Source organism: Chaetodon trifascialis, chromosome 1 (assembly GCF_039877785.1).
Source record: "Chaetodon trifascialis isolate fChaTrf1 chromosome 1, fChaTrf1.hap1, whole genome shotgun sequence".
Classification (NCBI taxonomy): domain Eukaryota; kingdom Metazoa; phylum Chordata; class Actinopteri; order Chaetodontiformes; family Chaetodontidae; genus Chaetodon; species Chaetodon trifascialis.
In genome coordinates, this window is record NC_092056.1 from 12,533,031 (window position 1) to 12,555,628 (window position 22,598).

At 42.8% G+C, this 22,598-nt stretch overlaps 1 protein-coding gene across 2 annotated transcripts in view; it reads left to right on the plus strand.

Annotated features, from left to right (window-relative positions):
- The window catches only part of igdcc3 (immunoglobulin superfamily, DCC subclass, member 3), a 53,370-nt gene that overhangs the window by 11,853 nt on the left and 18,919 nt on the right, over nt 1–22,598 (plus strand). For both annotated transcript variants that reach the window (XM_070961532.1, XM_070961523.1), the window contains exons 3-5: nt 20,174–20,318; nt 20,435–20,565; nt 21,661–21,798. In XM_070961532.1, coding sequence (XP_070817633.1) covers nt 20,174–20,318; nt 20,435–20,565; nt 21,661–21,798 — 414 coding nt within the window. The remainder of the gene's footprint in view (nt 1–20,173; nt 20,319–20,434; nt 20,566–21,660; nt 21,799–22,598) is intronic.

The window sequence follows — 22,598 nt, forward strand, 5'->3', positions numbered from 1 at the left end:
CACTGTATCTCTCTCTCTCTCTCTCTCTCTCTCTCTCTCTCTCTCTCTCTCTCTCTCTCTCTCTCTCTCTCGCTCTTGCTTGCCTGTAAAGAAGCTGGTTGTCCTCCATGTTTTTTTTTCTTCCTTTTTGTCAGGGAGCTGAATAAACAGCAATACAGAATGTCCCTAATGCCATCCCTGGATATTTGCTTTGACAAATGCTTAAGCTTGTCCAACTCTGCTGTGGAGAAAGGGCAGGAATCCCTATTATTTCTGAAGATGGCATGCCATTGACCTTGAAGCAGTGGAAAATCACCAAGGGATCCAATACTATTCCCATACTGCCCATAGTATGCCTTATTGTCTTAGTTTACTCTATGTCTTTACACAGTGAAAGACAACGTGAAATTTGGTTTTGTTTAGATTTCTTAGATTAGTCACTTAAATAAATAATAATAAATAATAAATAATTACTAATCAAATATTTATCAAAAACATTATCTACTTCCTTGTTGTTGTTTTTTTACCATTGATTATGCGGCATGGTTGGAAACACAAAATGCCCTGCACCCTAACTTGCTTTGCAGAATTACATTCATTTGATCCTCTCTATCTCCAGATGTCAGGGATGAACAGCTAATACAACTAAATGAAGAGTACAATTGTTGCAAGTGTGCTTAAATGTTGAGCGATGCTGGCAGGACTTCAGCCAAGCACAGACCACAGATATATGTGGAGAGTTGATGTTAGATGGGAGTTGCTTCATAATACTGTATGAGGCATGAGCTTCTGTGCGGAGCAGAGCGGGCACCCTTATGCTCTAAAAATATCTGCTTGTGTAAACAACATCACTTGGCAAATCACACCACTAGAGGAAGGGACACTGCAGTGGTGAAACAGCTGGGTGATGGAAATACTGACCTGCTCAAATACGCATTTGCTTATTCCTCCAGGCGCACTGTCTTCATGTTTGACATGACTTTAATCCTATTTCTGTCTTTCATAGTGTGATATAACACTTTGTGTGTTCAAATAGCCCAGATTCATGCCAAAGTGCTTTTTACATAAATGGAAAATACACAATACATACTTACATATGTACCAAATGCATACCTACACATACATGGAAAACACATACAATTTAGAGCAAGTATGGTAAGTTGATGGGCTACATTTAGATGTAAACCAACTACAAATAGATCTATTAAACCCACAGAGTCATGAAGAAGAAAACCGACTAGAAAATAACAAGCAACAGAATCAATGACAACTGTATGCAAGGAAATAAAATTGTCTTTTAAAAATAACTGATTAAGCCAATCTGACATTTAGTGCTGAAACCAAAAAGAAAAACCTTGGTACCTGGATTAGATATTCAAGCACTGTTTGCATAACAGTGAAAATCTATGTGTAGACTGTACTGCATGGATGGAAAGGAAAGGAAAGGAAAGGAAAGGAAAGGAAAGGAAAGGAAAGGAAAGGAAAGGAAAGGAAAGGAAAGGAAAGGGACCCAGAATTAAACCCTGAGGGACCCCACATGGAATAATGATGGAGACTGATATTGAAATATCGATCCAGATTAAGTTCATGCAATACTAAAGTATATATTTTAGTTATATTTGTTTAAAGTGAATGGAATTGGTTAAAATATTTTTTTAAATTACAGACACAGGTAATTTTTGTTCAATCAGAAAACAAATATACCAGGAAGATGTTCCTTCAGTTTCTGCTTCAGTGATCAGTGTCTTCCTTCTCCTACTACTACTGATTTGCTTATACTATACTTATCCTGTAATATAATGCTGTAAAAAGCTGCATTGCACACGCTTTCAAATTATGATGTGCATATGTCTTTTTCAACACAAATTATTTTTCAAATGTGCTGATAAAGAGATGAAATATCAACACATCTGCTGCAGCTCATCACTGAAAATGTGAGAATAAGTGTGAAACATGAGAAAATAACTGATGGTCCTGGCTTGGAGTCATTTTGAATTGGTGTGATTAATTCTTAATCTTCAAACATCTGATTCTTCCTTTTATTGGTGCATTATTATGGGCAGACATATTGGGCAGACATAGCTCGTATCTGAATCAGCTTAAAATCTGTGAGCAAACTTTGACCCTGTCATTGCAGCATGCTCCCTCCTGCCCCTCTGCCAGCTTCCCTAGCAGCTGCTCTCATCTGCTGTGTACACGCTGTAGCTGATCATCCAGATAATACCTATTCAGATGATGTCTTTTTATTTCTTTGTCATACAAAGCAGTGTTAACTTTGGAAAACGTTCAACTCGGATGGACAGGAATCATATTTTTAGGAAGTTAAATAGCTTTCTGGGTCGATTCTAACAGTTGTTGTATTGGATTGTTGTTTTTTGACAGTGTGCTGAATTTAAAGTGAACAAAACATCTAAGCTTTGCTGTTCAACCACACAATGGTCAGCTTAGGTCTTAGTTGAAATTCAAGTTCATTGTTTGCCCGCTTGTTTGTGTAGCATGTGTGTGTTTGTCTGTGTGTTGGTCTCCGGATGTCCCTGGACCACCCGAGCTATTCTCAAGCAAACAAATGAAAAGGGGGCCTAAAATTCCTTCTACCTACTTTTAAGGCTCGTGAGAGGAATTCCTCAGTAATAGAGGTGAAAGGTGAAAGGAAGGAGAGCAGAGGCCGGGCCAAAGGTTGGACGGGGTGGACCAGTCTCCAAATGTCAAGCTTTATAATCTTTATACAGCATTCTTGCATTATTTTGAACTTGACAAATCCAGTCTGATCTCCTCTTTAGGAGCTCTGTCTGTGCCAAGCACGTGTTAATGATGAATCCTGTGTTTTCATGCCATTATTAGATGTTGTTCGTCATCATCTTTTTGTCACCGGTTGTTTGGAAAAGAGTGTTTGAATTTTAGTCCCTCACAGTGAAGACTATTCTGTATGGTCCCCACTTCCTGTTGTCCTGTGTCGTGTTAAGATCACAATGAGGATGCGGTGTAGGTAAAGATCAGGCTACAGGCAATTACAAGAATGTGTGTGTGTGTGTGTGTGTGTGTGTGTGTGTGTGTGTGTGTGTGTGTGTGTGTGTGTGTGTGTGTGTGTGTGTGTGTGTGTGTGTGTGTGTGTGTGTGTGTGTGTGTGTGTGTGTTGAGTGTGTATGTTGGTGTTCCCATGATTCCAGGCTTCACTAGGGGCTTTGCCAGCTCTCAGCACTGCCCCGTCACCGCGCTTCACTACACTTAACAGAGCCTTTATGGCCAGATTGTGCAGTTAAAAGCCTTTACGGGGTCTGCACCATCCACCAATAAAAACACCAAAACTCCCTCTTCCTGTCTTCTCCTTTGGCAGACATTTTGTTTCGCGTGTGTGAAAATGTGTAATAAGGACAAAGACAGACAGGAGGTGGAGCCAGCGGTGGACATTAGTTAGTTTTATTAGTAGCAGAGATAATGGTAAACACGATCGTGCTGTCTTATAACGTGATCGCCCCCACAGACGCACCCAAACACCAAGCCCCTCAGCTCAGTTTTGCATTTTGTTTCAGCAAGGATCAGGAAATCTCTGTGGCGGCCAATAAGCAGAAGAGCCGGAGACAAAGGCCAGTCAGTGATGGGCAGGCTGCGGCTCTCCTGTGGGCCTCAGCTACCTCTTCCTTCTGTAGCCTGTGTGTTTGTGTGTGTTGGGGTACCTCTCGGAGCTGAGCAGCACCATTGTTAGTTGTGAAATGCTGGGCAGTAGAGTGGCTGGGAACAGGCAGAGGCTGCGGAGATGTGCAGCCTCTGGTGGCTCTGCTTTGTGCTGGTGGCCTGAGCGTTTGTTCTCCTGACCGACTCAGCTAGCTGTGGCTGAGGCCCCCTTTTGTCACTGCTGACTCTGGGTGGGTGTGTTTCCCCTTGCGCCCTCCCTCCCCCTTCTTCTCCCTCTGTTTTAGCATTGACTGAGAAATAGAGGGTCAGAGGTCATGAGGGGTTGGACGATGGAGAGGGGGGTTTATCTGGGAAACTGTGACCTTTTTGTGTGCACTAGGGCAGAATACCCCTCCCCCTTTCTTTATTCTCCTCCCATTACGTTTCCCCTCCTCTAACGTTCAGCCTCCTGCTCATTCCCCACTGGAGACCCTTGCCCCGGTCTGATGGCCCCGGGCAGTGGCGGTGACCTTGGCTTTGGCAGTGAAATAAGGTGGCTCAAAACCTGCCACAGCATCACAGCTCTAACTCTGCCCTTTGCCAAACAAGCAAAGCAGCAGCCTGTAACAGCAAAATAAGCACATTTTCATTCACTCAGAAAGGACATTTATTTGTCTCTGTCATGTGTATTCTGTTTCTTTCCACGAAGACTTAACACTTAGTGTCTGGGAATAGTCAGTTCTATAGAACAATGCACTTCTTAACCTCCCTTTACTGCTGTTATTTTCACACGTGTTCCATACAATGCATGACTAGATGATTGAGTGATGAAGGACTTGACTTGAAGGAATGCGTGGCAGTATTTCACTTTCTTGACATAATTGACATTGGCATGGATTGACTGCATCGACATCTCCTAAGTCCTGTCCTCGGTGTAGAGTTCCCACCTTTGTACACTATCAGAAGTTGCTGTTGGAAGGTGTATTTGTCACTTTTGGTGAAGACTAACGGGCATTTGTATACAGGGAACAATGAGTGTGGACAAGTACTGGACTGTGAGAGATTGTGGGAGGGAATTATTTAATGGGCATAGCTTTACAAATCACCTTCAAATCAAATTCTGAAATTAAAGATGTACTGTAAAAACATGAAGTCATCACTGAAATGAAAAACAGTCTTTACTGTTTCCTCTGTAGCTGTCACATAGGGACGGAGCACCTGAAGTGTTCGGGGTTAAAAGCCTGTCAAGGTCCACTGTGTGTGGAGTCGGTCACCAGGGATAAAATGAATTCCACAGGAACCAATTAGAAGAGGTTGCTGCTGGCATAGGATGAAAGATTTCTGGGATGGCTAATTTCCTCCTGACAACCTGTTTGGAATCCCTTTCGTTTTGTTGTCACGTATCACTTTAAGGAATCTAATGAGTCAAGAGGCTTTTATTTCAATGTATTATGACAAATTATTACATCATTCAGCGTTGCACTTTTATAATTTAAGACTTACGAATGGAAGAAAAAGTAGATTTCTGTCATTTAGGGTGGTTTCTTATCAGCATAAACTGGACAAAATCAGTGTTTCACAGTGTGATTATGAAGAAGACCTGCAGTCAAATGAGTCTGTCGATATTAAACAATCCCTCATGTCAGCATCTCAACTGATTATCCTTAGGTTTTGGACTTGGTTGGACCAAACAAAACATTTTATAGTCATCTTGGGTAATAGGAAATTGCAATCAACATGATACAACTTACAGTTTTACGTCTAATGTAAAAGTGTAGGTGACCTCACAGCATTAATTTGAGTGATTAGACATAAGCTGCCATCTGTTAAGCAGGCAGGGGTAGATGAAAGTGGAGAGAGTTAGGGAGTAAAATAGATGGAGCATGTGTCGGTGGTCTCAAATGATCTCTGGGCCCCTCTGGCTCTGGAGACTGGACCTTGAACCGGGAAGGAACATTCCATTCCGATGCTGTGCCGCGACCTCCTGACCTCGGCAGCTTTGTTTCAAGGGCAGCTTTCGACAGGCAGCAAGATGCAACGAAACAGGGGCGGGCTTGCCTAGCTCGAAGAAGCACGCCTCTGCCGTTAGAACATGCCGGAAAACTGCTCCCCTGACCCCACACTCGTAATTCCTCACTGTAACATGCACATTACCTACGCTTAACATCAAATAAATGCACCGACAGGGACGTGTGCACACTCTGCCCCGGGCTCGTGGTCAGTAACGGTACACACAAAAAACAGCAATTAACGTGCAGTGTGCATTCCCTCAACTCATGGACATGTTACTGAGGCCTGTTTTTCTCTCTGAAGCAGCATTAAAACATTTAATTTAATTCCCACCTCAAGTGATGTAGTAGCAATTTTAGGAGCCATCCTAAGAGATGTTTCAGCTGGCCCTCTTTAGCTGCTCAAGGGATGTGTTTATTTTATAACCACATAAAGAATTTGTATCATCCACCCAACTGCAGTCTTTAATCATGTTTATGAATGTATCTGTTTTATTTCTTTATAGAAGTGGTTTCATGTCATGTGTTAGTAAGTTGTAGGGTGGACCATTTCATTGCCTCAGCGTGAAAAGATGAAACATGATGCTAGTAGCGTAATAGCCCTCTCCATTTGCCAGCATAGGCATTATTTGTGAGTGGGAAGACAGTTTTAGAGGGTTAGCTGGCTGATGGCAGGTTGGAAGAGCCAGTGATATGTGCTTATGTCTGACAGCTTATGGTAGTGCTCCTCCCATCCACTGCAGGGAATAGATGAGACCAGAGCATGACAGTCAGAAAGCCACCATCACAGGCAGCTTGTGTGTTCTTTGTCAACCTCTGTGTTTTGAGGACGCTCTTTGACATCACACCGAGTAGCAGAGTACAGAAACACTCATGTGTGAGTGACTGCTCAGAAACATCCCAGGTGTTGACTTTCAGTGAGGGAAACACCGATGCAACATATCCTAATATTTTAGGGTAAAAATAGTCATTTAGTGTTGTCTATGGAAACAACATTAACCGATGTGTCGTTCTCAGCTTCTTCAAATGTTCAAAGCAGGCGGTCCCTGCCTGAAAAGATTAGTCAATTAATCAAATAGTTATTTCACAGAAAATAAATGGCAAGCTACTTTGATGATCGATGAAACTTTTGAGTCATCACTCAAGCAAAAAAAGCCAAACATTTCTCGGCTCCAGTGTGAGGATTTGCTAGTGTTCTTTGACTTTGACGTGAAATTGAATATCTTTTTGTTTTTGGACAGTAGGTCAAATGAATCAAGCAATTGAATATGTCACTTTCTGACATTTTATAAACAAAAAGATTAATCAAGAAAAGAATTGGCAGATTAGATTAAAGGTTGACAGAGATAGAGAGAGAAGCTTGGAACCACAATCAGTCAGTTTATAATTCTAATTAAAAGGTATTTGATTTACAGTGAGGAATCGCTGCAAAGACAAAGCCTATATTTTATTGCATTGTTCATAAGCCCTAGCCTTGGGATGTTTTTCCATAGAAAAAAAAATGTTTTTCTCAATTTATGTAAATCCAGAGCTGCTCTTTGTTTACTCAAATCCCGAAAAGGGTATTTCATTATCTGATGGAAGAGATATGCCATCATAATAAATACAGTGTCTGCACAGTCTTTGTTTGCACACACGCTATAGGTAGTGGCAGAGACAAAGGGCTTTCATTTCTCACCCACTGTCTTGTAACACTAAGTGGTTTTGACAGGGCCTGCACTTGCCTTTCCTCTTTCTCCTGTACTGCTCCTCTTCCTCTGTGGTTATTTTTCGGCGCAAATTGGTGCGGACTCCATGCAGTTGGCGCAGCAGAGGGGTCACACATGTTCGTATAAAAAGAGCCAGGGGTTACTGACTGCATATTAGCATATATTCATCGGGATTAGCCAGTTTGGAGTGGGGGCTGGGTACCTCGGATCAGCGAGGGGCAGTAATATCCCTGGTGACCGCAGTCAGCTGGCAGCCTGAATGGAGGGACAGAGGGAGGGGAAAGATAGTGAAAAGAAAAGAATAGGAGACAGACTTTGAGTTTCCAGCTGTCTCAACATGAGGATGTGGTGGCGACAATAGCTTGACGTCACAAAATGAGACGATGGCAATTCTCCATACATTAACGGCCGACGCTCGCTTTGTTATTAACTTAAATGCTCCATGCTCTTAAAGGGCTGCTGTCACTGTCGCTGCTGTGGAATTATTCAGTCTTTATTCCTCACTGCCTCTCTCTTGTCTCCACCTTATGCATTTAAATTCGAGTCCTCAGCACACCCAATATTTCTTTCTCTGTTTACATGTACACGACCGTGTGGTCTGTGTTGATGATGCAAGTTCCTCAAGCCGCGCAGTGGTTGGCAGAATTATGTCCCACCTATCTTGTTGGTCATGATTGATGCTGGAGCATCACTCCTCCCACTAATTGAGCTCATATTTACAGAATAGAGCATCTGGGCTTTTGATACTTCAAGCCTTTGTCCTCAGTTTAGCCCACTGTGAGCTAAGGTCTCAGCTAGCAGGAGATGGTTTAGCAAACCAAACATTTTCTTTACAAAGCGCTGTTATATTTTTTATGGTCTCTCTCATTCCTTCCCATCGGTCCACTCCCTTCATCTTTGTCACAATTGCAAGCTCCTCCTTTGCTATGTTGTAGTCCGTTGCCCCCCACGAACGCATCTCTGTTTGCCACACACGTGATGGCACCGTGTTGCCCGGGATTGTGATTAATGGCCGCAGTTCAGCCTGAAAAATTCCCTTGAGTGGATGCCAGTTGGCTTACGCAGAGAAGAAACTCATTACTGCTGTCAGTTGAGCTGATGGAGCAGGGAGGGGTGTGAGTGATTGTACGTGTGTCTGTGTGTGTGTGTGCGTGGTTGCGAGGAGGAAACTCATTTTTGTACATGTCAGTAAGTGCATGCATGTCTGTCCACCTTTGCTGTGTAGAAGCCGTCATGCGTGAATAAGTGTGTCTGTGTGTTTTGAGCTGAGTGTAAAAGTGACAGCGTGTCCCGGGGCTGGTATCCAAGTAACATGGATAATTTCTCAGAAATGACTGAGCCTGATTCCGTCAGCCACCTACACGCGCAAATACTCCAACATAAGCTTTTTAATAGATAACCTGTGTGCACCCTGCTGATTTATGACTACGATTATTCTCCTCCATTGTATGGCACATATGTTTGGAACATATGATTTTTGTTGTCTATTCCTACACATCCTCCATTCGCAGATAAACTCTCCCTTATCTGTGGTGAGGTAAATGTGGCAGATGGTGGGGATCTTACTCCTGCTTATTAGTCCTGTGCTGAGGCCCATTCTTGTCAAATTAATGGCAAGGTTTTCATTTTAAACACAATGATTGCCTGTCCATGCTTATTAAAGATTGTATGGAAGTGAAAAAGTAAGCAGGAGAGCAGAGAAAATGCAGAAGAGAAAGCAGTGTAAAACTATGGTTAGGCTGTATAATATGGATAAGAAGAGTGTGCCATTCACTGAGAGATTGTGATCAACATTCACAACGTGCTGCCAAAATGAAGACTTGAGGACATGCACATATACATTGCACATATGGTAAGCAGCTCCTCGTGTGGCTTTTGAATTTTATCTATATAACCCAATATCACAAATCACAAATATACAGCATATAACAACCCTCCATGAAAAGGTTTTAAAAAAAGATCACTGTGGGACTAATGTTTCTGAGACACACCTCTTCCTAGTGGTCAATGATTATTCAGAGGTCCTGGATCAGGATGTTGCTTCTTAAGTAGAGGTTTAACTACAGCACTCTTGCAGCAAATGGGGACAGTGCCAGACTTAAGTGATAAATTAACAAAATTCAGCATGTTTTCCCAGAAATGGGCCAGCTCTTTAAAAGGTTTAGTTGGTCGGGGTCAAGGAGCAACATGGTTGGTTTAGAGGCCAACACCAGTTTAGACAATGTTTCAAGAGAGATAGTGTCAACATTTGTAAGAACAGAGGCTAACTGGGATTTAACATATGAGTATTACACAACCATAGGGCATCTGTTCAGATGTCCACAATGTCTGAATTGTGAATACACGATTTATATTGCTGCATACTATTAACAAATACCTTTTCCTGCTCTCTGTCAAACAGTGTGTCCAGCTGTTTTAGGTCAAGTTATTGTGAGGCTTGCAGGAATTGGGCAGCTGAGCTGAGATAGATAGAACAAAGATGAGAGTTTGCACATGATGATGACATGGGTGCTGTCATTTTGCTGTTTGCTTGTGAAACTGTAATTGCATCTTGTTCTCTAGTTATAGTAAACACAGTTATGATATGCAGCCTCAGGTCTTATCACACAGAGTATCAGCTAGATAGTGGGCGAAAAGAAATTTGTGGGTCAATCTCAACACAGGATATCGAAAAAACATACAAACATCGATGGCGGTTGAGGACAGCATGTGTTTGCTGGCATTGTTTGTTCTTGTCGATTAATGATTTATCTTTGAGCTGAGAAAACTCAAAGTAAATCAGTTAACCTGTAGCATGAATGATTTAAAAAATAAAACGAACATTAGGCCATTTTGGGACATACAGGAGATTTCTATCTCATGGAAAGCTGGAGATTTCAGCCTCTCACTTGTCACTCTGTTGATGGATTTGCTTTTTGACAGGATTACATTTTTGGAAACTGATGTGAGGATTTGGAAACCAAAGGGGACACTGAGACGCAGATAAATGCCCAATGGGAATGGGAACCACGCAGCTGAGGCACAGTGCACCCCCCCCCCCCCCCACTCCTTACCACTATCAGAGGCTTCTCTTGTGTGTGTGTGTGTGTGTGTGTGTGTGTGTGTGTGTGTGTGTGTGTGTGTGTGTGTGTGTGTGTGTGTGTGTGTGTGTGTGTGTGTGGGGTGGAGTGAAGACGGGGTGAGATTTACAAAGCCATTTCAGCCATTTGGGGAGCCCAGTTTTCTGAGATGCAGTGGAGCGCATGGGCCGGTCCCGCCCTGCGTCTTTCAGATGTCCCGTGGGAGTGCCAGATGTGGGGTCATCCATCTACTCCAGGTTCAGACCCCCCCCCCATCACTGTCAGATGCATAATTAACACTGCATGCTACACTTTCAGAGGAAACAAGGAAACACACACACACACACACACACACACACACACACACACACACACACACACACACACGGGTATACTCATGTCAGAAATGTCTCTAGACTTAAAATCTCTCCACCAGCAATATATGATCAAGGAACAGCAGCACAAAGAAAACACTTTTTGGGAGAGACTCATCCTGGCCTCCTCAGAGTGGCCTCCCTAGCCAACAGTTGTCCTCTAATGAGGGGGAAGTAATGAGTGCTGGACTGGGGAGAATGGTGATGCCAAATGTCTGTCCAGGTTGTTATTCAGAGCCACTGCTGTCTGCGGGCCTCGCTTATTTCTGGCTTCACAAAACAAGAGGCGGAGACGAGCCAAAGAAGAATTTACTGGCATTTCCATTTGAATATAAATGTTATTTTAGCCCAGATGTCTCTTTAACGTTAAAATTTTTTTTTCAAACCCTCCAACACTGAGAAACAACAGAACAAGACAGGGTTAAAGCAGATGTAGGGTTTTGCTTTTGTGCGGAGTGTACAGTGAACGAGCTGAATAAAAGACAGGACATAATTCATGTGGATATGAGCTCATATATACTGGTAGGGCTATGGGAGAGGCATCTCATTTGAATTCTAAGGCAGACAGTTTCATGCTGAAGTATTGGGGATATTAATTAGATATGTGGCCTCTGGGCAAGTCGAGAATGGCACCGTGATACGCAGTGTCTTCGCAACGACAATCAGGTGTGAAGAAGAGAGACAGAATCATTGTTAAGGTGCATCATCCACTGCAATAAACGCTTGGAGAATGACGGCAGGAGGCTGTCCTGTCGTGGTGACGCTGTGGTTCTAAGAATTGCATGAGTGAATGTAGAAAGAGTGTGTGTGTGTGTGTGTGTGTGTGTGTGTGTGTGTGCGTGTGTGTGTGTATGTGACCCCAAATCCCAACCCACTTACAGATTAGCGTCTCGTCTTCCAGCTTTCAGTTCTTGTTGTATTTTCCAGTAAAGGCTTTCTTTTAGTTGTACTTTGTACGAATTCTTAGTTAAATGGATATCCACCCCTGTCTTGGACACTAAAAAGAACAGTACTTCTAGGACAGGGAAAGCACTTTGCTCTTCTACCCAAGAGGAAAGAATGATTATTTTGTTAGCATTCAACAAGTACAACAGGACTCCAGTATCATTATTCAGCTTTTTAGAGACGAACCCTCTGTGAGAAGAAATAATAATAATAACCTGGCTGAGGCTGGTGGACGAAGACTTGAAAAGTTGATGGGACTTCAGCGCTCTGGAGCTATCCCACATGCAGTGTCCTTAATAAGGTGGTAATTTGGCGGAGGGACAAACTAAGGAGGGGGCAAGTTAAGAGGAGATCAAATTCTTTCAAGTTGAGGATTCCAGGCTGCGGTAATGAGAGAGTATGCTCATTCACTGAGCTGTCTGTGTCCTCAAATCCTCTTTGCCTCTCTGCTTTTCATTTCTTTTTAAAAATCAGAGCAAAGGCAGAATTGTGTCCCCAGTGCACAACCAGGGAACTCAAATGGAAACCTATTAGGCAGCATGTTGTTGTCAGAGAGGTATTGTTTCTTTAAACCTAATAGGTTACATTCAGGGGACAGATAGCATGCGTGTGAAGATAAAAACACAACTCTCCAAACAAGTCACACCTGTCCTCTGTCCTCGTCTCCCACCGGCCAATCAGGGCTGCATAATGAGAGAATGATTGAATGTGTTTAATGAGTATCCAGTTTTACACCCAGTTAGTCCTTAAATGATACAAAAAGCCCACCCTTTTTGTTCCCGCACATCAAATCCCTTCTTTGTTGCTTATGAGTCCCTGCATGCACAGACACTTATTAAACACTTTTTTTATTTAAAAAAAGGAAACAATGTCAGCAAGTTTGACACCAACAAGGAGAAACACTTGGCAGTTCGTTTCAAATCAAATGCTACCTCTCATGGCAGTGGTTCGCCTGTTATTTTAACCCGCCTTTCTCTGTTGTCCTCCCCCTGCCTGCTCACTCTCTCTTGTCTCCCTCGCTTGTCTCTAATCTTACCCAAGCCATGACTGGGAATCATTTAAATAATCCCTTAATTTTCAGCATCTGTTGTGCTTTAATGGGTCTCTCTTTAATTAGGGTCCGCATGCTGAAGTGAGTGTAGGAGGCTTAGTGTGGGGGATGTGGGGCTACTGGGGCAGGGCAGGAGTGGGAGGAGCAGAGGGACGATGGGGTGTGGTGTGTGGTGAAGGGGGCTTGAGGTGGTGCAGGAGTGAGGGGTGTGATGGAGCAGGCACAGAGCAGGGCACCAGGGGAGGCCCAGGCTTTGTCCCTGGGGTGGAGAGGTTAGGGGGACGGGGAAAAACAACTAGACAGTGAGCAATGTGCCTTTCCCCTCATATTCTCTTTGTGCAACAAAAAAGCTTTTATCTTCTTACTTTAATTACTTTGCTACTAATAGCTGATGCAGAGCAAATTTGTATTTACTCTAATATCATTTACACTGTCCAATTATGCTGTTTTAGCGTTTGTTCAGCATTCACCGCCTTGGCAGGCGGTATAATAATGTTTGAGGTGACTCTAACAAATATAGACAACCACATGATGTTATTGAGTCTCCAAAGGGTTTGCAGTAGCATCATTATACAGTGTAACACTGATATATGTAATTAACGCTGACCAGATGGAAGCAAGGAATAAAAAACTAAATTGCTTTTTATATTTACTGGTGAAATTGCACAATCCAGAACAGGGCTGCAGTTTGTGATTACTTTCATTACAATCTTGTGGATTATTATCTTGATTTCTTCACTATTTTTTTTTCCATAAAGTACTAAAATGTTAAAAAGTGCTCACCCCAATTTCCCTAAAGTGTGTTCTATCCAACCAACATTTTAAAACCCAAAGCAATTTAGTCTGTTATCATAGAAGACTAACCAGCACTAAGAAACTGGATCCAGTAGCAAAATTGGCAGAAGCTTGCAGCTGACTCGCTTGTCCTTGAGCTTTTGACTGCATCTCGCCGTCGTCATCAGCAGGTTGAGTTTGCTCAGTGGTCAAGGGACTGTCGATTGTTCAAACTTTAAAGCACTTCTAGCACTCCTCGTCTTTACAAAAGTCGTGTTTATGGTAGAAGCGGTATGTTGGATTCCATTACAATATACTGGGGTTTCTATTTTAAGGCCACTCTGCATATGATCATGTTTCATTAACTTCCTCGGTTAAACAAAGCAAGAATGTTAAGCATTTCCACCTTCTACAGGGAGCCTTAATAGCAGCCATCAATCTTACTATATTTAACTTAGTGCACACGAGCGCCACAGTATTGATCAATACAACAGGCTAAGGACAATCACACCACTGGAAAGCCTAATGCAAACAAACTAGCAGCACGAGTAGAAAAGGCAATTCAATCCCAGTCAAAAGTATTTTGTAATGTGAGAGGGGAAATTCACTCATGTAAGAAAATCTGTCATGTTGAGCTGAGAGTATAGGAAATCAAATAGTGGAGAATCAACAAAGGTAGGGAAATCCTGCAAAAGAAAAATTAGGTCTGGAATTGAAGGGGACAGAATATATGTGTTCTGTGCTTGACATTTAGCTGTGCTCTGGTGTGCCATTTGTCGCAACAGAAGAAGCTCATGCCTTAGTGTTTGCATGCAATTATGTGGCTGTTACTCATGCTTTCTGTGACTCAGGCAACGCTGTCAGATTCTGAGCATCCTCTCTCTACATTTTGAACAAGGTCACGCCATACAGTGTTGGTATTTTTGAAATTGCATCAGTGATCGTGCAGGTAGTTTTTTGCCACGCTAGCAGTGTGGTTCTGGGAATGGCAGTGTTGGTCATGGGTCCACCACTTTGGTCCAGACTGAATTGCAGTATTTCAACAACTGCTCTGTGATACCACCAGAATAATTTGTACTAACTCTGATGACATTTCATGTAGCACCATCATTGAAATGACTCTAATACCTACTTTTTTCACTGAAAACCTGCAAAACTAATGACATCCTCATCAGTCTCAGCTGTACTTCATGCCACCAGCATTGCTGTAGACTCTTAATTGTGTTGTATTGTGTATTTCGTTTCGTTTTCGCTTTCAGAGAAGCTTCAAAAACAAAAGACTAAAGAATAATTCCTCTCTTGAATTCAAATTGCCAATCCATGCCTAAATCATTTGGGCAAAGTTTGTATTGGACCACCACATGTGCCTGTTGGTAAAGAGGAAATACTGATCATGTGCCAAATATAACAAAAAATAAATGGTCTGACATGCGAGATATATTTCTCATCATAAGTAAACAAGGAGTAAAATGGAGTACTGAACTGCTAGATAAACTACAAGAAAGCATGCTGCTATATAAGCCATATTACTTGTATATTAACTGAACAGCTTTTGATATAAAGGACCAACAGATCTGGTTCCTGAGCTTTACTGTATACGTGTGCATCTGCACATCTGCCATCTGAGTGGCAGACGCGCAGCTCAACTGACGCTTTTTGCACATGCAGGTACTGACACAGCGAGGTGCTGATGTGCTAAAGCAGTAAAAGAGGAGAATGGGTGTGTGTTACAGGAAGACAGGGCAGAGCCTATGCACGTGCAGTCCTTCCTTTCATAGGTGATAAGCATCATGCACCACAAACCAGCAGATTGATCACAGTGGTGCTGGGCTTGGGTGCAGGGTGGGGATGGGGGGGAGCCTGGTGGGGCAGGGAGCCAATAAAATATCACATCTGCATTAAAATGCCATCTCTAGGGTCCCAGCACAGCGCCCGCTATTTCAGGGATGCCTATTTAAAGGCTGTTGAAGTGTGGGCTCTCCACGCTGGAATAGCACTGTACACCATCTCCATTATTTATGTGCCTCATCTCTATTTTACTGGTTTACCGGGGTGGGGGTGGGGTGGGTACGGCAGTCATCACCACTGCTTGAACAACATGTGCTTAATGATGTCACAGGCTTGAGGGGACCCATGGGGGTGGGGCGAGGGGCGCAATGAAGAGCCGAGGAAGTGGTTGAAATGTACGATGGAGGGGGCGGGGGGGGGCGCTGGAGGCGAGGGGAGATGTGAAGCAGGGCGATGACATTATAACATGGGGGTTCACTGAAGCTTTACGCCATAGCTGCAGGTCTGAGTGGTGCTGTAGGATGTCTGTCCCTGGCATCATTACCTCTGTCATATCAATGAATCATCCCCAGCGCAGGAAAGAAAAAACATCCACGTGACCACAGGTCTGTAAAAAGCATGTCTCATCATGGAAATGGCTGATTTGGTCACTGCAGAAGGAGTTGTCACAGAAAACAGCACAGTTTGGACTTTTAATCACCTTGTTAATTAGTCCCTGTTGTGTGTGTGTGTGTGTGTGTGTGTGTGTGTGTGTGTGTGTGTGTGTGTGTGTGTGTGTGTGTGTGTGTGTGCGCGTTTAACTGAGCAATAAAGCAATGGATCATTACTTTAGAGCCATTAGGAAAAAAAAATGATTCAGCCAGGGGTCATTCAAATAATCACCATTTAATCTACATTTCTTCATTAGATAGATGTGAGTGAGTCACATGGAAAAAGCAGAAAATCCACTATTTCTGTTGTACATGACCAGTCGTGTGGAAGTGAAGGGTGGGGAAATTCGTTAGCATCAACTGCCCTTTTTAGCTTGTTATTGGCCATTGAACACAATAATCAGCAGTAGCACGTCTGCACTTGAACTCATATTTCGTCTTTTTATGTCTCTGTGAGATTCGGGGATAAGCATGTTGATTTCTACCAGGTTCTGACTCTTTTTGGAGCAATTTAGTTGTAAATTGTGAAACAAACACTTTGCCAGAGTTTTGACAAGACCTGATTTACAGCTCAGCTAACCGTCTAAATCACCACTCTTCACATTTCCTGTCTGTGACCTTGCCTCATATTACTCCCTCACTTATTCTTCTTTTGTGGTTGTCACCGAGGAACCGTCAAACATATGTTCAAGGAGCAACCTCCTCCCTGTGCACTTGTGTATGGATTTCTTTTTAGTATGCACCCCAACCATTCTCTCCCTTATTGCAGTAATTAGACCTGCTCCATTTAGGCCAGCAACGTCATGCTGGTGGCGGACAGTCTTTAATCATGTGTGAGTGTCTGTCAACACTTTGCAAAGGAAGGGTGAAGAAACAATTGAGGAACATGTCTGTTAGGGGAATGGTGTTGGGATGAGAGAGAGCACCTCATTGCCTCATGTGTGTCTGTCTTTTCCTTCAGTGCAGAGGGGGATCGATAAAGTTGTGGGTTTCTGATGAAGCAGCTCTTTGCATTTGTTTACACTGTATGTGTGCGCTGTAGCTGAGCTCCATTGCTTTAGATTGACTCTGCAACCTCTACGACAACAAAAGGCGCAAGCACAATACAGATTACAGAATGGCTGTTTTCCTTTACATCCAGCACAGATGGTTAACAAGGTTCTCTGCCTCTGTATGTCTTTATCTGCGTATGTAACCCTATTGTGATTTTTCTGATGGTGTCTGATTGTACGAGTGTGTCGATAGTCGCAGGGGTGTGGGCCTCTGAGAGAATCCATGTTTTATGCATAAGGGCCAAGGGTGGGGCCCGTTAGGGGGTTTAATGTCGGTGGACAAACACAACAGCCAGATCAGCGGACACCATGACTACTTGGCAAAGATGCACAAGAAAGCTTCTGCAGGCACTGGTCCATCTTTTTAACTCCTTTGTTCTTCAGCATTCAAGTGCAATTTTGTTTCTTTCTGTGTGTCCCCAGTGTTCCCAGTACACACAGACAGTACAAACAGTGTGCATGCATGTTTATATCTTAATTTGAGTCTGTAATCCTGTTCTTTGATCACATCAGTCGCTCTAAGTTCCTTGTTTTCCGTGTATTGCTTTCTGAAGGATTCCTGGCTGTTTCACTACTACTGACCTTTCTGCATCAGCAGTGACAGTGCCTGCAGGGCTTTAATTCACTGCTCTGCCATTCTCTGCCACAGGCTCCGTATTACAGCAGGCCAGAACAAAAAAGCTTTGCTGATTGCTTTTGTCGACGGTCTTGAAAAGAAGTGAGAAACCATGAAAATGGTCTTATGAGCTAATATTCTGTCATTTGAAATATACAGTAATTTGACACTTCTATTTGCAGTGTTTTTCAGTGTTTTGCAACTTTGGTGAAGTGAAATAAATGTTTTAGAGCTTGAAGTTCTGTCGTAAGAGGAAATGGTTATTATCTACGGAACAAACTGTATGTGTACTATAATAATGGTTTGGTGATGAAATGTTACTGATGCTGTCTGCGACTTTTAAGCCATCCATGCTTCACCGTGAGGTTGCCCCAAAACATTTTATGACCAGAAGGTTGTGAGTCCCAGGTGGAAAAATTGCAGTTGGGCCCTTGAGATAGACCCTTAGGCTGAATTACCCCAGTAAGATGTACAGCTGTTTAAGTGCAGGCTTACAGTAAGAGGCAAAATAAAAAAAAAGTGAGCATGAGAAATCTGTCTGGCAGGGAAACAGCCAGATCTTCTTCTGCTTTTACCTTAAGACAAAATAGTGGGAAGTAAACATGTTATCTCTTTCTCCCAGAGATCTCAGCTTTGGAAGAGTTAAATGTCACTACTGGGAGAATACTAAATTAGCATGTTTAAATTTTCATCAGGGCTCCATACATCCATTCAGAGATCTAAGGTCAAGTCGTGTTGGAGAATGCCACACTTCTCATTAAGCTCTGAAATGGAATAATCACAGCGTTAGACCACAGATGCAGCCATGCTGGTGTAAAGTACTACCACTTTATATCAAGTATCTCTCTCTCTCGCTCTCGCTCTCTCTCTCTCTCTCTCTCTCTCTCTCTCGCTCTCGCTCTCTCTCTCTCTCTCTCTCTGTTACTCTCTCTCTGTTCCTCTCTCCGACTCTTGTCCATTAATGTGTGTGGCTTTATTAAAACATGGACATTTTACATTATACTTTGTCTCTAGATCAACCCTTTGCAACATAATAAAATATCTACAACACATCAGTAGAAAGGATACAAGTCACAAACAGTATATAAGCAAGTGACAAATTGAAGCCACTATCTGCAGTGCAAAATAAAAAAGGGAAACAAACAGGAGGAACAAAAGAAATAATAGGAAGGACAAACAGACAACAGCCAATCATGCCTCAGGCATAAATAAAGCCTTCTGAGTATCGCTGCTTACTACTTGCTCGCCCTGTAAGTAATGAATTAATGCAGGCCACAGGTTGGGGAGAGCAGGAGGTTATGAAATAATAAGGGGCTGTCCCTCTTGTTATGCTAACAGTGTTCAGATAAGTCCTCCTTCGTCCAAGTTAATTATGGTTAACATTTAAATGAGTACACTTATGTTGAAGAAGGTGGGAGAACTGTGCAAGAAGAGGGCCTCTCTCTAATTGAGTTTGTCACTGGCTCCACCTTGGATGCCTCTTTTGTTCTGCCGGGAGTAGATATATGAAGTGCAGCTGAATGAGCCTCTCTGTTGGGATAATGATACTGGTTGTGCCAATGTGCATGTGTGTGTCCGTGTCGTTTGTGTTAGATGCGTTTAAAAAATTGTGCCCGACCAGGAAATTCATATGTCTGCACTGCACCTATGTTTGCAAAGATCCCCTTCAGCAGCTGAATAACTGTGGCTGAGATGCAGCTATACATGTGTCACGTCTTCTCTAAGGCATCAGTGTGCAGATATGATCCTATTACTTGATGACTTTCTTCATGATGCCATTCATAGAGAAGGCTTTTAGAACGTTTTCTAAGAAAGACATGTAGGATTTGAGGCATACATGGCATTAAATATAAATTCTTACTAAAAGAAGACTATATAGAGAAACAGAGATGTTGTGATATTTGTAAAAAATACACTCCTCTGTCACCTATTAACTCTAAAATGCACAATTGCACAATTTCTTAGAGGAATGCAGAAATAGTTGTCTCTTTTTGTAATGGTGACAAATGAACCGTCCTTTAGCATGTACCGGTTGTTGAAAGCATGACTGAAACACATGATATGTAACATTCCTGCAGTAAATTGTCTGAAAACAACTGGACGTATCTTATATGTTTTGTTGATTTGTGCACTTACATTATCCAGAACATTTCCAGAGAAGTCTGTAATTTTACTCAAGGTAATGGTGCATTTCATTTGGTCACGGTTAAAAGACTAATCTCGTGTCCAAAATACAACAGTTCTATGTTGATCTTAGTCTTTCTTCCGTCAGTGAGTCAGTATTCGCACCCTGTGAATCATCGTTCCCTATAGTTTTAGCTATATCTGTTACTGAATGCATGCACATGACACACAGTGCTGTTGTGAGGCTATTTTACTTTAACTTTGCAGACATGTAATAATGATTATTTGGAACTTGAAAGGACAACATAAACTTGTCAGAAGAATTCTCCAGACTTTGCTTGGTCTATAAATATGTATGTATTGTAAGCAGTGGGGTTTGTTGCTCTGTTCGGATCTTATAAACTGATATCCCCCTTTCCCTCCCTCTACAGCCATGGCAGACTTCCATGTCCAACCAGAGTCGGTGCATGCTGAGGAATCTGGTGTGGCTAGATTCCAGTGCCAGATCCACGGTCTGCCAGAGCCTGTCATCAGCTGGGAAAAAGACAGCCGTCCAGTGGACACCAAGGACGAGAGGTTGGACCAAACCACATCAGGGCCTAACACTGAGAGGCGGCAGTGCTTTAGGTCATTTACCTGTTCTCTTCACATTAGTTTCCTTCTGTCTTATATCTTTTTTCTCTCTCTTGTAGATACACTCTCCTGCCTACAGGAGTTCTGCAGATTACAGGAGTGCGTGAAGAGGACAGTGGAAAGTTCTGCTGTGTGGCCCATAACAGTGCTGGAGTCAAGCACAGCGCTGAGGCACTCCTCACTGTTTCAGGTTGTTATATTTAATGGATCTCACATCTACATAGCAGCAAGGATACATACCCTCATCGTAGGTTAAAGGCTCTATACATGGGATTTTGAACATTAAGATGTAATACATATTATTTGCTTTGTAAAGATGTGGTAGAGTAATGGGGCTCTGACACTTCCTCTTTCTGTGTTGTAATCCAAGCCTCTTCTTCTCTGTTCTTCATTTCGGTAGATGGTCCGACCATGCATGCATGTTAGTGCAGTGAGTCCCTCTCTGTCAAACTGTTGGTCCTCTCCATATTTAGAAACAGACAAACCATAAGAATGTGTGTGTTACTGTGTGTTTGTGTTCGATTCAGCCTCTGACTGAATTAAGCATTCACAGGAAACTCCGGTTCTTTCTGTTATTTCCCTCTTGTCTCCCTTCTCACTGTAATTACATTATAATATGCGACAGCGGAGCAGTAGGCACCTCGCTGCTCGCCGTTTTAGGCTGGTTGTGAAGCAGGGGTGAAGATAAATCCACTTTTTAATCCCAAAAGTTGAAAAAATAAACTCTGAGCCCTCCTCCCGCTGGTAAACGCCTCTGGATCAGAGTAGGATCCATTTATTTCTCCAGAGGCTCTGGCTCGGCCCTCAGCGGCTCAGTCCATTGCTCCGCCTGCTCCTCTTCATACAGCATTGAGCTAAGCCCGAGAATACTTTCACAGTTATATCAGTGAATTGAGAGTGTATTTCAACCAAACTAGAGTTATTTTGTTTGAAGTTTGAAGTTTGAAGACTGCTTGTCACTGAGCACTGGTGGCTTTGAGGAGCAGCTCTTTCAGGTTAGGGGGGTGGTGTGGCTAACGTAACCTTTAACTTAGCTTTAAATCTGAGTTGTGTACCGGCTTTGTTATTTTCATCACTGCTTGAATACAACCACTGCACTCACCTCTGTTTAACTGTCAAGCATATTCCCAAGATTTTCCAAACCTATTGTTCCTCTGCCTGATCTAGGAGATACAGCGTATCGAGCTAATGCACTCCAGAGAAATCCAATTAAAGGATGCCATCCATCATGCTCATTCCCGTCTTATGCCCTCCCTCTTTCTTTTTCCTTTTCTTTTTTTTCCAGGCTCCCAGTCGTCTGTTTACAAAGAGCCTATGATCCTGGTCGGTCCAGAAAACCTCACTCTCACTGTCCACCAAACCGCCATCTTGGAGTGCGTTGCTACCGGATACCCTCGGCCCATTGTGTCTTGGAGCAGACTCGGTGAGGAAAGATTCCTGATCAGATCAGAGAAAAGACTCCAGAAGGGGCATATATGTAGCTTGAGTCTTTCATTTTGTGCATGTGTGCGTGTGTGTGTCTGAGGAATTATGCGCCATGGAGCTCAAATACAGCCACAGTGTGCATTCATGCGAGTGGAAATTTGGTGTGGGTCATATGTGCTTTGTGTCATTGTGCTTTGTATGCTCAGCACAGCTTTGATCTGTCCTGCATTGCATTGCGTACATGTGTGCACAGAATATATTTGATACAGTGTAGCAGCTATTCGTATACATGTGGCAATGGGATTCAACATTAGGCCTTAGGGCTAAACATTATGTTGGACTGTGTGTTGATAAATGCATGTTTTATATCCTCATGAAGTTGAACCTCCTCCGAAACCACCGGAGAGTCTCTGAGTAATTGCTCTGAGGTGCTGAGACAGATACGATTAGTTTCCCCTCCCTCAATGTGCATTTTTTTTTCTTGACTATCGCTCAAAGTCTGTCGTGACCAATTTTTCAATCTGGGATCTGTTTTCCTTACCTATTATCCAATCTGATTTGTGGTCCCAAATGTAAATTGCTGCCCCTCCCAAGAAGTTGGGCATAATCAGATTGAGGGTATTGGCTTGCACAAAGTCGCTACAATGAAATGCTAACACGATGGGATTTGTATGTATTAGATTACAGCATGCAGGCTGGGATAAGCTGCATAATGAATCTGATAGTTTCACATCAGTCACTCCTTAATGCCAGAGTTTGTTTGTATGCTATTCATTGAACAACACCACAGCCTGCTAG